General features: G+C 46.4%; 2 protein-coding genes across 2 annotated transcripts; one reads left to right on the top strand and one right to left on the bottom strand.

The window, feature by feature from the left end:
• The first annotated feature begins 223 nt into the window (after positions 1–223).
• On the top strand, positions 224–4,155 carry LOC115436161 (maestro heat-like repeat-containing protein family member 1). Its single transcript, XM_030158932.1, has 6 exons — positions 224–377; positions 1,674–1,796; positions 1,874–1,953; positions 2,494–2,635; positions 2,859–2,953; positions 4,078–4,155. Exons 1-5 carry the CDS (start codon positions 345–347, stop codon positions 2,898–2,900), a joined length of 420 nt encoding a protein of 139 aa, XP_030014792.1. The 5' UTR covers positions 224–344; the 3' UTR covers positions 2,901–2,953; positions 4,078–4,155.
• Positions 4,136–5,246, bottom strand: LOC115435286 (nucleolar protein 58-like; the record flags this gene model as incomplete). The annotated part of the gene is made up of 3 exons (XM_030157591.1): positions 4,136–4,188; positions 4,456–4,540; positions 5,127–5,246. Coding segments are annotated over 3 exons (258 nt in total), but the record flags the coding sequence as incomplete, so codon positions are not given.
• Between the last annotated feature and the right edge of the window lie 8,438 nt (positions 5,247–13,684).

Raw genomic sequence — 13,684 nt, 5'->3', positions numbered from 1 at the left:
ACAATCCTACATACTGCAGCTTTAAAAAAGGGGGGTTGATATTTTTTGATATTGCAAAAAAGTGAGATTAATTTAAGGATGGGTTAAGGTTAGAGTGTGTGTCAGGGTTAGGGTTAAAGTCAGGGTTAGGCTTGGTGTTAGGGCTAGAGTTAGAGTTAGGGCTGGGGTTAGTGGTGGGTTAGGGTAAGGTTAGGGTTATGGGCAGTGTCAGGGTTAGGGGTTAGGGGTTTGGGGTTTGGGTTAGGGTTCAGCTCTGACTGTAGATTGGAACCATGTGACCCTGCTTCAGCTGCAGGTTCCACAGCTGCATGTGTCTGAGTTCCTGACTCTTCCACCTTTATTTCATGCAGGTTCTGGGGATTAAAGTAGAGACTAAGGTACCGTCCGTCCCAGGGCCTCGTCCTCTGGCTTTTATTCCACTCGTACCAGTTCCTTCTGTCTTTTCTCTGGTTTCTCTTTGTTCTGCTTTTCTTCTGCATAAACTAAAATCTTGACATTTAGTCAACATCTAAAGGTCAAGAACAACAGCTGGTTCCATACGATAAGTCGTTGTGTTTGAGCTTGACTGTTTAAAGCTGCACTTGAACTCACAGCCATAGAGAACGGAGAATGGAGAACGCCTGAGTTCCATTTCCTGTAAACGGTCAATGATGTGAGCTCAGAGGTCTAGCCCATGTTTTCCACCGTTCATCAGTGCTGATCTATGTCTGTGAAAAGTAGCTTTAAACTCATTCAAACTCCTGTTTTAATTCTAATGGAACTCACATCAGTTTGGGTCAAAGGTGTTGATTAACAGATGAGCTTCTGTGGAAACCTCCCCCTCCTCCGTTCACACCCACAGCAGCAGCAGGGATAGTAGAACAAGAGCAGATAGAACGGGTCTGAAACAGCAGAACTAGAGCAGATAGAATGGGTCTGAAACAGCAGAGCTAGAGCAGATAGAACGGGTCTGACACAGCAGAGCTAGAGCAGATAGAACGGGTCTAAAACAGCAGAGCTAGAGCAGATACAACGGATCTGAAACAGCAGAACTAGAGCAGATAGAACAGGTCTGAAACAGCAGAACTAGAGCAGATAGAACAGGTCTGAAGAGGACATCAACTGGACATGGACCCAAAGCCTTTGGACTCAATCAGTGACTTGCCGGTGGGTGGAGGGGGCCCGTCATGTCCTTCATGTGATTGGTTGGTTGGTGGTTGGTTGGTTGGTCCTGTCCCGGTGCTTTGGCCGATCCTCTGTAGATCTGATTCCTCTAGACCAGGGGTGTCCAAACTGGTCCTCCAGATCTACTGTCCTGCATGTTTTAGACGTGTCCGTCTTCAATAGTCCTGATTCAAATGATCAGCTGGTCATCCAGCTCTGCAGAAGACTGAGAATGACATCAGGTGGACTGGAAGAGGAAACATCTAAAACACGTAGGGTTAGGGTTTAGGTTAGGACCAGGGCTGGACAGTAGATCTGGAGGACCAGGGTTGGACAGTAGATCTGGAGGACCAGGGTTGGGTACCCCTGCTCTAGACTGAATATCTGTTGTTTGGTTTTTTTCTGACTTCTGACAGTTCTTTTCCTTCACGCTCATCCTTCGTCTCTTGACTCTTCTTGTCTCTTTGCGTCCTTCCTCTCCCTGTGTGTGTTCTTTTTGTGTATTTTGTGTGTTTCCAATACACAACCAGGACCTGACAATGAAGCTGAGTCTGATCCAGAGCATTGGCCTCATCGCCAAAGCCGTGGGCGAGTGTGTGAAGAAACAGGGCTACGTCTTTACGCGGAAACAGGAGCTCATTAGCATCATGCTGGTCAGTAGTTCAGCCGCTACTTCAGCTTCTACAGCTTTAACATCTGTGATCACACCTGGATTTATGTCCTGCTTCAGGATTTCATCAAGGCAGAGGCAGCTGATTCATTACGGACTCCAGTGCGCCCTCTGGTGATGAGCACCTGTGCCAACCTGATGTATCCTTGAGCCAAAAAACAGTTAGATCCTTGGTGATCTCTAAACGACCAGGTCTGGACCAGGTCTACAGGATCACCATGTCCTGTTTTACCCTCATATGTGGTTCATAGAAAATCGGAATCTGACTTTAAAATCAAGTTAGAACCAAAAATCACAATTTGCGTTGACTTTTGTTGCTGTAGTCGACATATTTGATGTGTGATGATTGCGTGTTTCTGTAAATATGCTTCTGTTTCTCATGTGTTTCAGTGTGAATGTGAGGAACAGATTCGGGTCTTTTTTTAACACCTCTGGTTTCAGAACAAGAACAAAACAAAATTTATGGTTTTGGTTTCAGTGATTTTATGTTGTGTATTTTGTGTTTTGTTAAAATTCCACTGATTCTCTTTTGTTTAAACATTTATTTTATGAAAGAGACATTAATAATAGATTTTCCTGGTCGTCTGTTCTTTCGTGGTTGTCTGCTCTTTCGTGGTCATCTGTTTTTTGTTGTCGTCTGTTCTTTCCTGGTTGTCGGTTCAGTCTTTGACCCGTTTCAGACCTCTGGATCCTCCTCTGACCGAGAATGATGCCTTCGACCTGTTGAAGGTTTGTGTGAACAGTGTGTTTTCTCTGCCGCCGGAGACGCACACACCTGAGAGAACCAAAGACGATGATGTCCTGGACCCCAAGCAGAGACAGGTGACGACCGGACCACAGAATCAGTACACAGATCAGCCAGTCAGAACAGAACCCACCCCCTAGAACCACCCAGCCAGTTGGAACAGAACCCAACCCCCTCAGACCCCACCCAGCCAGTCAGCACAGAACCCAACCCCCCCAAAACCACCCAGCCAGTCAGAACAGAACCCAACCCCTCAGACCCCCCTGTCATGGTTGTGTGTCTTGTCCTCCTGTTGTCCAGACGTTGTACACAGACACGTTGGATCGCTGCAGCAGCTGTTGAGGAGTTTCCTGTTGAAGGATCCAAACCCCGATGGCCTGCAGAACGTCTTCAAGGTCAGCTTCATCAGCTGTGGTTCTAACATCTTCATGTTCTCTACAGGTTCCTCCACATGTGCTCTTGGCATTCTCTTTCTGTTGTCTTGCTGTTCTCTCTGTGTTCTTTCTGTTGTGTCTGTGTTCTCTCCTGTTCTCTCAGTGTTCTCTCTGTGTTCTCTTTCTGTTCTTTTTTCTGTTGTCTTTCTGTTCTCTCAGTGTTCTCTTTGTTGTGTCTGTGTTCTCTCCCTGTTCTCTCTGTGTTCTCTTTCTGTTCTTTTTCTGTTGTCTTTCTGTTCTCTCAGTGTTCTCTCTGTGTTCTCTTTCTGTTCTGTCTGTGCTCTCTTTCTGTTCCTTTTCTGTTCTACTTACTGTTCTGTCTGTGTTCTACTTACTGTTCTGTCTGTGTTCTACTCTGCTCTCTTTCTGTTCTTTTTCTGTTCTCTTTCTGTTCTCTCAGTGTTCTCTGGTGTTCTCTCTGTGTTCTCTCTGTGTTTCTCAGTGTTCCCTCTGTGTTCTCTTTCTGTTCTCTCTGTGTTCTCTCAGTGTTACCGCTGTGTTCTCTCTGTGTTCTCTTTCTGTTCTTTCTGTGTTCTCTCAGTGTTCCCTCTGTGTTCTCTCTGTGTTCTCTTTCTGTTCTCTCAGTGTTCCCTCTGTGTTCTCTCGGTATTCTCTCTGTGTTCTCTCGGTGTTCCCTCTGTGTTCTCTCGGTGTTCTCTCAGTATTCCCTCTGTGTTCTCTCGTGTTCTTTTTCTGTTCTCTCAGTGTTCTCTCTGTGTTCTCTTTCTGTTCTCTTTCTGTTCTCTCGGTGTTCTCTCAGTGTTCCCTCTGTTCTCTTTCTGTTCTCTCGGTGTTCCTCTGTGTTCTCTCAGTGTTCTCTCGGTGTTCTCTCAGTGTTCTCTCTGTGTTCTCTCAGTGTTCTCTCGGTGTTCTCTCTGTGTTCTCTCAGTGTTCTCTCGGTGTTCTCTCAGTGTTCCCTCAGTGTTCTCTCTGTGTTCTCTCAGTGTTCTCTCTGTGTTCTCTCAGTGTTCTCTCGGTGTTCTCTCAGTGTTCCCTCAGTGTTCTCTCTGTGTTCTCTGTGTTCTCTCTGTGTTCTTTCGGCCTAAGTCGACCCACCGTCTGTGTGTTGTTATTTCCACCTTCAGCACATCGACTCATGGCTGAGTTCATCACATGACCATCAGAGACAGTGGGCGGTAACGGTTACAGCCGATGTGTTGATGCTACCTGGACCACCTGACCGTCAAGGTACACACCTGGAACACACACAATACACACACTACACAGTACTATCATCACAATACACAGTGCACAGTACACAGTACACACAGTACACACACTACACAGTACACACACTACACAGTACACACTACACACTACACACAGTACACACACTACACAGTACACACAGTACACAGTACACACACTACACAGTACACACACTACACACACTACACACTACACAGTACACAGTACTGTGTGCATTTGTAGTACTGTGTTGTGTATTTGAGTGTTGGTTGTACTTGGTCCATTTTCTACTGATGACTTCTCTTTCTTTCTTTCTCTTTCTTCTTTTCTTTTTCTTTCTTTTTTCTTCCTTTTCTCCTTCTTTTCTCTCTTCTTCTCTCCTTCCCCTTTTCTCTTTCTTTCTTTCTTCTCCTCCTTCTTCCTTTTCTTTTTCTTCTTTTTTCTTCTCTCCTTTCTTCTCCTCTCCTTATTTCTTCTCCTCTTTCTCCTTCTTCTCTTTTTTCTCCTCCTTCTCGTCTTTCTTCTCTTTCTCCTCCTCTTCTCCTCTTCTACGTCTTCTCTTTTCCTCTTCTCCTCCTCTTTCTCTTCCTCTTTCTTCTCTTTTTTTTCTTTCTCCCCTCCTCTCTCCTTTCTCAACTTTTTTCTCCTCCTCTTTTCCTCCTCCTCTTTTTCCTCCTCTTCTCCTCTCCTCCTTCTCCTCCTCTTTTTCCTCCTCTTTTTCCTCCTTATTCTCTTGTTTCTCCCCCTATTTCTCCTCTCCTCTTCATTCTCCTCTTTCTTCTCCTCTTCTTCCTTTTTCTGTCTTCTCCTCTCTTCTCCTCCTTTTTCTCCTCTTCTCGTCTTTCTTCTCCTCCTCTTTTTTTCTTCTCCTCCTCCTCTTTCTCGTCCTTTTTCTCCTCCTCTTTCTCCTCTTACGCCTTCTCCTCTTTCTCATCTTTTTTTCCTCCTCTTTCTCCTCCTCCTCCTTCTCTTCTTTTTCCTCCTCTTTGTCCTTCTCCTCCTCTCTTTCTTCTTTCTCCTCCCCTTTCTCCTCTTTCTCCTCCTCTTCTTCCTCCATCTTTCTCTTCTTCCTCCTCTTTCTCCTTCTATTCCCCCTTCTCCTCTTCCTCCTCTTTCTCCTTCTATCCCCCTTCTCCTCTTTCTCCTCCTCTTTTTTAGAACATGGTGTCCTTCCATAACCTTGGTGCCCTCCTCGGTTCTCTCCTCGTTGCTCTGATCCTGTCTCCTCTGTTCGTGTCGCGGCCGTCAGTTGCATCCACACTCTGCTTTACATTCAGCTGCGATATGAAGGTAGGCTGTGTCAGAGCTCCACCCCTGACCTATGACAGGCCCCCTCTGGACCCGCCCTCAGTGGGCACCTAGAGGGTTGAACTGATCTGAAGTTCTGTCCTAATCTCATCGGTTAGATTCATCACATGTGTTTGTTTGTGTCCATGATGAAGGCTTTGCCCTCGACCATAAGGATGAAGGCGTGGACAGTCTGATTCCTCTGAAGGAACGTCTGGAGAACCCTGACCACTCAGTCCTCTACAAGACCTGCTCAGACCTAACCAAGGTGAGGGGGATGGGTTTCCTGTGGTGTTTTGTCTCGTGTTTCCTCTGGTGTTTCCTCTGGTGTTTCTTCTGGTGTTTCTGCTGGTGTTTCCTGTGATGTTTCCTGTGGTGCTGACGGTGGTGTTTCTTCTGGTGTTTCCTCTGGTGTTGACGGGGGTGTTTCTTCTGGTGTTTCCTCTGGTGTTGACGATGGTGTTTCCTCTGGTGTTTCTTCTGGTGTTTCCTCTGGTGTTCTTCTGGTGTTTCTCCGGTGTTGATGGTGGTGTTTCCTGTGGTGTTTTCTCTGGCGTTGACGGTGGTGTTTCTTCTGGTGTTTCCTGTGGTGTTTTCTCTGGTGTTTCATCTCGTGTTGACAGTGGTGTTTCTTCTGGTGTTTCCTGTGGTGTTTTCTCTGGTGTTGACAGTGGTGTTTCTTCTGGGGTTTCCTCTGGTGTTAACGGTGGTGTTTCCTCTGATGTTTCCTCTGGTGTATTCCTCTGGCATTGACGGTGGGTTTCCTGTTCTGTCTCCTCCAGGTCATGAGTAAACGTCTTCCTCAGGGACAGATGTCCACTCTGGTCTTCGTGCTGTTTGATGGACTGGTGGACAGTCAGTCCAACTGCAGTCGCGCGGCATCCGTCATCCTCAACACGCTGCTAAAGAACAGAGGAGGAGGCCTCCAGGATGGTAATGTAAAGGGCAAAGGTCACTGGGGTCAAAGGTCACAGGTCAAAGACAAAGCGGTGTTCAGTAGAAATAACACAAACACTGTGGGCAGGGGGAGACTAATTCACACGTCTGTGTGTGTGTTTGTGTGTATTTGGTGTGCGTTTGTGATATTTGATGGTGTGTGTGTCTGTTGTGTATATTTATTTTGTGTGTGCCTGTGTGTGTCAGGTTCCACAGATGTTGGAGGTTCTCCATGTGTGTCTTCAGAACATCACAGAGGAGCAGGTATCCACATGAGATTCCATCAGTCCTACAGTTGTGTATTTTTTTGTGTGTGTTGTGTTGTCATGCTGTTGTTGTTGTCATGTGTTCAGGTCAGAGTGGCCATTGGACAGACCGTTTCATCCTGGCATCAAACATCTGCAGACGGTTCTGACCACACTAGTGAACCAGCCCCTACCCTATGACAGGTACACAACAGACACAACAAACACATAACAGGTACACAACAAACACACAACAGACACACAACAAACAAACAACAGGTAAACACAGCAAACACACAACAAACACACAACAGGTACACAAAAAACATGCGTACACACAACAAACACACATGTACACACAGACACACAATGAACATGTTGTAACAGTTCTCTCTCTGTCTCCTTCTCTGTCTTCTGTCTGTCTTTTTCTCTGTCTCCTGTCTGTCTCTTTCTCTGTCTCTTTCTCTGTCTCCTTCTCTTTCTCCTGTCTGTCTCCTTCTCTGTCTCCTGTCTGCCTCCTTCTCTGCCTCCTTCTCTGTCTCCTGTCTGCCTCCTTATCTGTCTCTTCTCTGTCCTCTTTCTGTCTCCTGTTGGACTCTCATGTCTCCTGTCTGTCTTCTCTTGTCCATGTGCAGCTGGACCAGTGAGATGTGGATGGCTTTGGGTTCAGACCCGCTTGTGGCCAGACAGATTCTGGAGACAGTGATGGACAAGTTAGTGGTTCTGGCTCCATTCGTGGACAGGAAGGAGTGGACAGTCAGAGGAGGAGCCTCTAAGATGGCCACGGCTCAACCTCTGGCCGTGAGTTCCATGTTATAGATGGTTCCCTTGGTTCCTGTGGTTTCCATGGTTCCTGTGGTTCCCCTGGTTCCTGTGGTTCCCATGGTTTCTGTGTTTCCCCTGGTTCCTGTGGTTTCCATAGTTCCTGTGTTTCCCTGGTTCCTGTGGTTCCCGTGGTTCCTGTGGGTCCCCTGGTTCCTGTGTTTCATATGGTTCCTCTGTTGCCTGTAGTTCCTTTGGTTCCTGTGGTTTCCATGGTTCCTTCGATTCCTCTGGTTCCACTTGTTCTTGTGGTTCCCCTGGTTCCTCTGGTTCCTCTGGTTCCTGGGGTCCCCTGGTTCCTCTGGTTCCTCTGGTTCCTGTGGGTCCCCTGGTTCCTGTTTTCATGGTTCCTCTGGTTCCTGTAGTTCCCGGGGTTCCTGTGGTTCCCATGGTTCCTGTGGTTGGTTCCTGTGGTTCCCGTGGTTCCCTTGGGTCCTCTGGTTCCTGTGGTTCCCATGGTTCCTGTGGTCCCTTGGTTCCTCTGGTTTCTGTGGTTCCTGTGGTTCCCTTGGGTCCTCTGGTTCCTGTGGTTCCCCTGGTTCCTCTGGTTCTTCTGGTTACTGTGGTTCCTGTGGTTCTCATGGTTCCTCTGGTTCCCGTGGTTCCTGTGGGTCCCATGGTTCCTCTGGTTCCTGTGGGTCCTGTGGTTCCCCTGGTTCCTCTGGTTCCTGTGATTCCTGTGGTTCCCGTGGTCCCCGTGGTTCCTCTGGTTCCCCTGGTTCCTGTGTTTCCTTTGGTTCCTGTGGTCCTACTGGTTCCTCTGGTTCCCGTGGTTCCTATGGTTCCTCTGGGTTCCTGTGGTCCTGTGGTTCCCGTGGTTCCTGTGGTTTCCATGGTTTCTGTGGTTCCCGTGGTTCTCATGGTTCTGTACAGATATTGGTCTTCACATCGGTGTTCTGTCATTCCAGATAACCTGTGGTGTCAAAGAGCTGCTGTTGAACGGTCAGTGTCAGGAACCCGCCGTGGCTCTGTTCCCTCAGCTCTTCTCCTGTCTCTTGGTCCGACTTGGTGCAAGCGTTGGCGCTCGCTGCTCCCAAAGACAATGCCAGGCCGTCTGCGTCTGTCCACGTAGCAGGGTGAGTATCTGGGACACCTGTCTCATACAGTCAGGGACAAACGTAGGACTTCGGTTCCACAGTCAGTTCTCTGTTTCTAACTCAACTTCTTCCTCCTTCACTGAATCCATTTGTAATGTAATGAATTTGTAATGTAGGTAAAACAGAAAAAGGTTCTGTCACTTTAAGAGACACCTGTGCAGGGTATTATGGGATATACTGTTAGATATGTATGTGACTGTTTAAGGAAGTATCTGTGGTATGTACTGCAGTATTCAGTATAGCTGATCTAGTAAAAGTACACGTTTACAAACCACATGTGGTCACCCTCTTCTATGTCTGTCACATTCACATACACACAGGACAAGATTAAGGGACGGAGCATGGGCGGAGCATGTGCCCAGTGCATGGGTGGCGCTTATACTTTTAGTGTACAGTGTACACATCCACGAATCCATGGCACTCGTTAACATGGGTCTGAAGAAAAGAAAAACTTTACTCAAATAAACAGTAATACTTTAAAATGGAGCTAAACATATATTAATTGAATGGATCCAATTTTATCCATACAAACATTCAATAACCAATACATCACAATATTATTCCAAACTTTTCATTAACTCACAGCTTCTCTACCGGTGCACTGGGATCGTACATGTGCATGTCAGCGTACCGATACGTACCGATACATACCTACACATTTCCATACGTACCGATATGTATTGGATAATCTTCCCATCACTAATATACACATATGAAACACACAAACACACACATATATGAAACTCACACACACACACATATGAACTGCATTCACATACATGTGGAATACTTTCTCAAGCATACATGTTTTACTCGAACAGGAAGGTGGAGAAGTGGGAACCAGAAGATTTAGTTTTTTTCACCCAATTTTATTTTGTTTACTAGTGTACTTCCTGTTTTGTTTTGTTTACTGGTGTACTTCCTTTTTTGTTTTGTTTACTGGTGTACTTCCTTTTTTATTTTGTTTACTGGTGTACTTCCTGTTCTATTTTGTTTACTGGTGTACTTCCTTTTTTATTTTGTTTACTGGTGTACTTTTTATTTTGTTTTGTTTACTGGTGTACTTCCTGTTCTATTTTGTTTGCTGGTGTGCTTCCTGTTTTATTTTGGAACCAGAAGAGTCATCTGTTTCAGGTGCTTCCCAGCTCGTACTGATTTCAGTAACCTTTTTATCTGAAGCTGCTTCATCGTTGTTAGCTTCTGCACAGACACTGACAATACTGACAGATGTGTCTCCAGACGGTCACTAAACCGACTACTTGGACACGGTTGGTCGGACCTTCAGACACCTGCTTGGTGTCCCTCATGTCTTGCTGGCAGTGGCTCCAGAGCTCCTCTGGAATCTGCACTTTTTCTGCACATACGTCTGGATGTTGTTAGGCGGTCGTCTACGGGTCCGACTGATACCTTTGATAAATGTGACATCCCACGGCGTCCTCCACGTCTGAAGCTTTGTCTTCTCATGGACTTTGCCTCCAGGGTGGCGGCTGACGCTCTGAGGATCCTATTGGCTCGGGCCCAGTTGGACGAAGTGATGAAGAGGTTGGATGAAGACGAGGCCTGGGAGGCAATGAGGGAACCAAACAGCCACATCAGTGGAGTCACACTACTGGCACGGTGAGATGTTCAGGGTCATGACAAACCATGGTAAAAGTGTGTGTAACTAAGAACTCTAATAGTGTTGATCTGTGCAGTCAGTGAATGCATCATGTGTGAAGTTTGTTGTGTCGTCTACAGGCAGTCGCTAAGCATGCTGGTCCGAGGTTACCTGCTATCGTCGAGTGTCTCTGTCCGTCCTTAAACAACATCTACGAATGTCAGAGAATCACTGTCACTGTTTTTTCTGAGGTGATGTTTATGTTCCTCAGGGTTGTGTGTTGTTGGAGCTTCTTGTTTCACTGATCCATCTGATCTGGATCCGTGTTCATTGGGTTTCAGTTAATGTTCCATGTTCTTGCAGCTGTTGAACCATCACGTGGTGACGGAGCTGCTGTTGATCGATGTGTTGATGAACAACATGATGGAGAGGATCTCCGACCCCTGCTGTTCTGTCCGGATGTTGGCTGTCCGAGGTCTGGGAAACATTGCCGAGGGTTCCCCCGAAAAGGTACAGGCACATAAAAGACAAACCGAGTCCTTCGATGTCCTCAGACCCCTCCCCTCAATAACCATAACCCTCCTGTGCCAACAGGTCATAAATATGCCAAGGAGCTGCTGGCGGCCATGAGCTCTGGCATGGAGGAAAAGGATGATCCAGGTAGGACCAGAGGTTCCCAAACATATGGTCTGGACCAAACAGGAATCGCACCATTGTTTTTATTGGGTCGTCAAATGACAGAAGAAAATATTGAGCAGTGACAGGACACAGGAAATAAATGTATTAATGAAACAGAAAGAGGAAGGTCCGGAAGAGTCTAGAAAAGTTGACCTGATTACACAGCCCAACATCTAACCACTTACAATGATGGAAAAGACAAAAGAAAAGAAAAAAAACCTCACTGTCAGATGGTGTTTTATCAGTTACTATAGTTCATAAGTTTGAAGAGAAAGCAGACTTTTGGTCTGAAGACCTTTGATAAACTCTGGTACAGACGTGACATCCTGATTGAACCCTGTTGGACTAATTTTCCTGCAGGTAAACTCATCACTCTGGAGGCCATGTCAGGTCTGTCTAAAGTTCTCCTCTACCTGGACAAGAAGAACGTCCACTTACTGGTCGTCTACATTTTCATGAAGATCAAACCTTTCTTGGAAAGCGTTAGTGTTCTTGTATTTGTACATATTACATGTTAATGTTGATAATGTGCAGATGTGTCTGACGCTGATGTTCTGTCGTGGTTTTACATTCTCCAGGAGAACGATGAGATCCGTTGTGCTTCCATTCACCTGATGGGGAACCTGTCCAAGTTTGGGTCTGGAGAACCAGTCTTCAAAGACCAGATCCACAATGTTCTTGTTAGTCTATTACTGCACCTGGTTGACCCAAACCCTCAGGTGGTGAAGGTAGGGCCTGGTTTGGAATTTAAGGGTAGAACAGGCGCAGCGTGTCCTGTATATTCACATGTATGTTCCACTTCAGGCATGTAAATATGCGATGCGTGTGTGCGCTCCTGTTGTTGGGTCGGACCAGATCACAGCCATGTTTCAGAACCACCTTCACGATGACAGGAACCTGCACTACGGAGAGTTCATCAACGATCTGACCAAGTACCTGGTGAGAGGGTGATCTAATATGTTAGATTAGAGCCGTAAATGCTGATGTCTGTGAGATCTAGATCTTAACACTCTTCAGAAGGTTTGTTGAACTCCTCAGAACATAACAGTGGCTCCGTTTGCAGATCCAGGACTTCCCCAGCATGTTAAACTTCTACCACATCTCAGTAATCCAGTTCTTCAAAAGCACCTGGGCCGAAGTCCGAGCAGGAGCCGCCATGTTTATAGGTACGAGTTCCATTCATGTTTATAGGTACGAGTTCCATTCATGTTTATAGGCACGAGTTCCATTCATGTTTATAGGCACGAGTTCCATTCGTGTTTATAGGTACGAGTTCTGTTGGTGTTCTAGTTCCATTGGTGTCCGTAGGTTCTAGTTCCGTTGGTGTTCATAGGGGTGTTCATAGGTTCTAGTTCCATTGGTGTTCATAGGTTCTAGTTCCATAGGTGTTCATAGGCTTTAGTTCCGTTGGTGTTCACAGGTTCTAGTTCCGTTGGTGTTCATAGGTTCTAGTTCCATTGGTGTCCATAGGTTCTATTTCAATTGGTGTTCATAAGTTCTAGTTCCATTGGTGTTCATAGGTTCTAGTTCTGTTGGTGTCCATAGGTTCTAGTTCCATTGGTGTTCATAGGTTCTAGTTTTGTTGGTGTTCATATGTTTTAGTTCCGTTCTTGTCCACCCCTGTAGAACCATCTGATCCACTTCTCTGTTCATATTCATGATCTGTTCAGTTTATTGTAGATGTTCTGGTTGTTTTGACTGGATTGGTCCAAATCCTTCTTCCTCATCTGCTGAGGTTTGATGTCTGTCATCTATGTGTTTTCACTGGTTCCCTGCTTTGTTTCCCACTTGGTTTCCCGCTTTGTTCCCTGCTTTGTTCCCTGCTTTGTTCCTTGCTTTGTTCCTTACTTTGTTCCCTGCTTTGTTTCCTGGTTTGTTCCTTACTTTGTTCCCTGCTTTGTTTCCTGGTTTGTTCCTTGCTTTTTTCCCTGCTTTGTTTCCTGCTTTGTTCCCTACTTTGTTCCCCGTTGTGTTTCCTGCTTTGTTCCCTACTTTGTTCCCCGTTGAGTTCCCTGCTTTGTTCCCTGCTTTGTTCCCTGCTTTGTTCCCTACTTTGTTCCCTGCTGTGGTCCCTGCTTTGTTCCCTACTTTGTTCCCCGCTGTGTTTCCTGCTTTGTTCCCTGCTTTGTTCAATGCTGTGTTCCCCGCTGTGTTCCCTGCTTTGTTCCCTGCTTTGTTTCCCACTTGATTTCCTGCTTTGTTCCCTGGTTTGTTCTTCGCTTTGTTCCCTGTGTTCCCTGCTGTGTTCCCTGTTTTGTTCCCTGCTCTGTTCCCTGTTTTGTTCCCTGCTTTGTTTCCTGCTTTGTTCCCTACTTTGTTCCCCGTTGTGTTTCCTGCTTTGTTCCCTACTTTGTTCCCCGTTGTGTTCCCTGCTTTGTTCCCTGCTTTGTTCCCTGCTTTGTTCCCTACTTTGTTCCCTGCTGTGGTCCCTGCTTTGTTCCCTACTTTGTTCCCCGCTGTGTTTCCTGCTTTGTTCCCTGCTTTGTTCAATGCTGTGTTCCCCGCTGTGTTCCCTGCTTTGTTCCCTGCTTTGTTTCCCACTTGATTTCCTGCTTTGTTCCCTGGTTTGTTCTTCGCTGTGTTCCCTGCTTTGTTCCCTGCTGTGTTCCCTGTTTTGTTCCCTGCTCTGTTCCCTGCTTTGTTCCCTGCTTTGTTCCCTGCTTTGTTCCCTGCTGTGTTGGTGTTGACACTGACATTCTTCGACCTTCAGGAACCTGCTCTTCATGTGTTGACGCTTCATCCTCAGGTCGACTCAGGATCATGAACTGAAGTCGGTGTAGAACGTCACCTGTTCTAATGTGTGTTCCTGTGTTCAGGGTTTCTACTGGGGAACCTGCAGGAG

The sequence above is a fragment of the Sphaeramia orbicularis genome, chromosome 16, assembly GCF_902148855.1.
Source record: "Sphaeramia orbicularis chromosome 16, fSphaOr1.1, whole genome shotgun sequence".
NCBI lineage: Eukaryota > Metazoa > Chordata > Actinopteri > Kurtiformes > Apogonidae > Sphaeramia > Sphaeramia orbicularis.
Note: the sequence above shows the minus strand (reverse complement) of the source record. Positions and strands in the feature narration are given on the sequence as shown.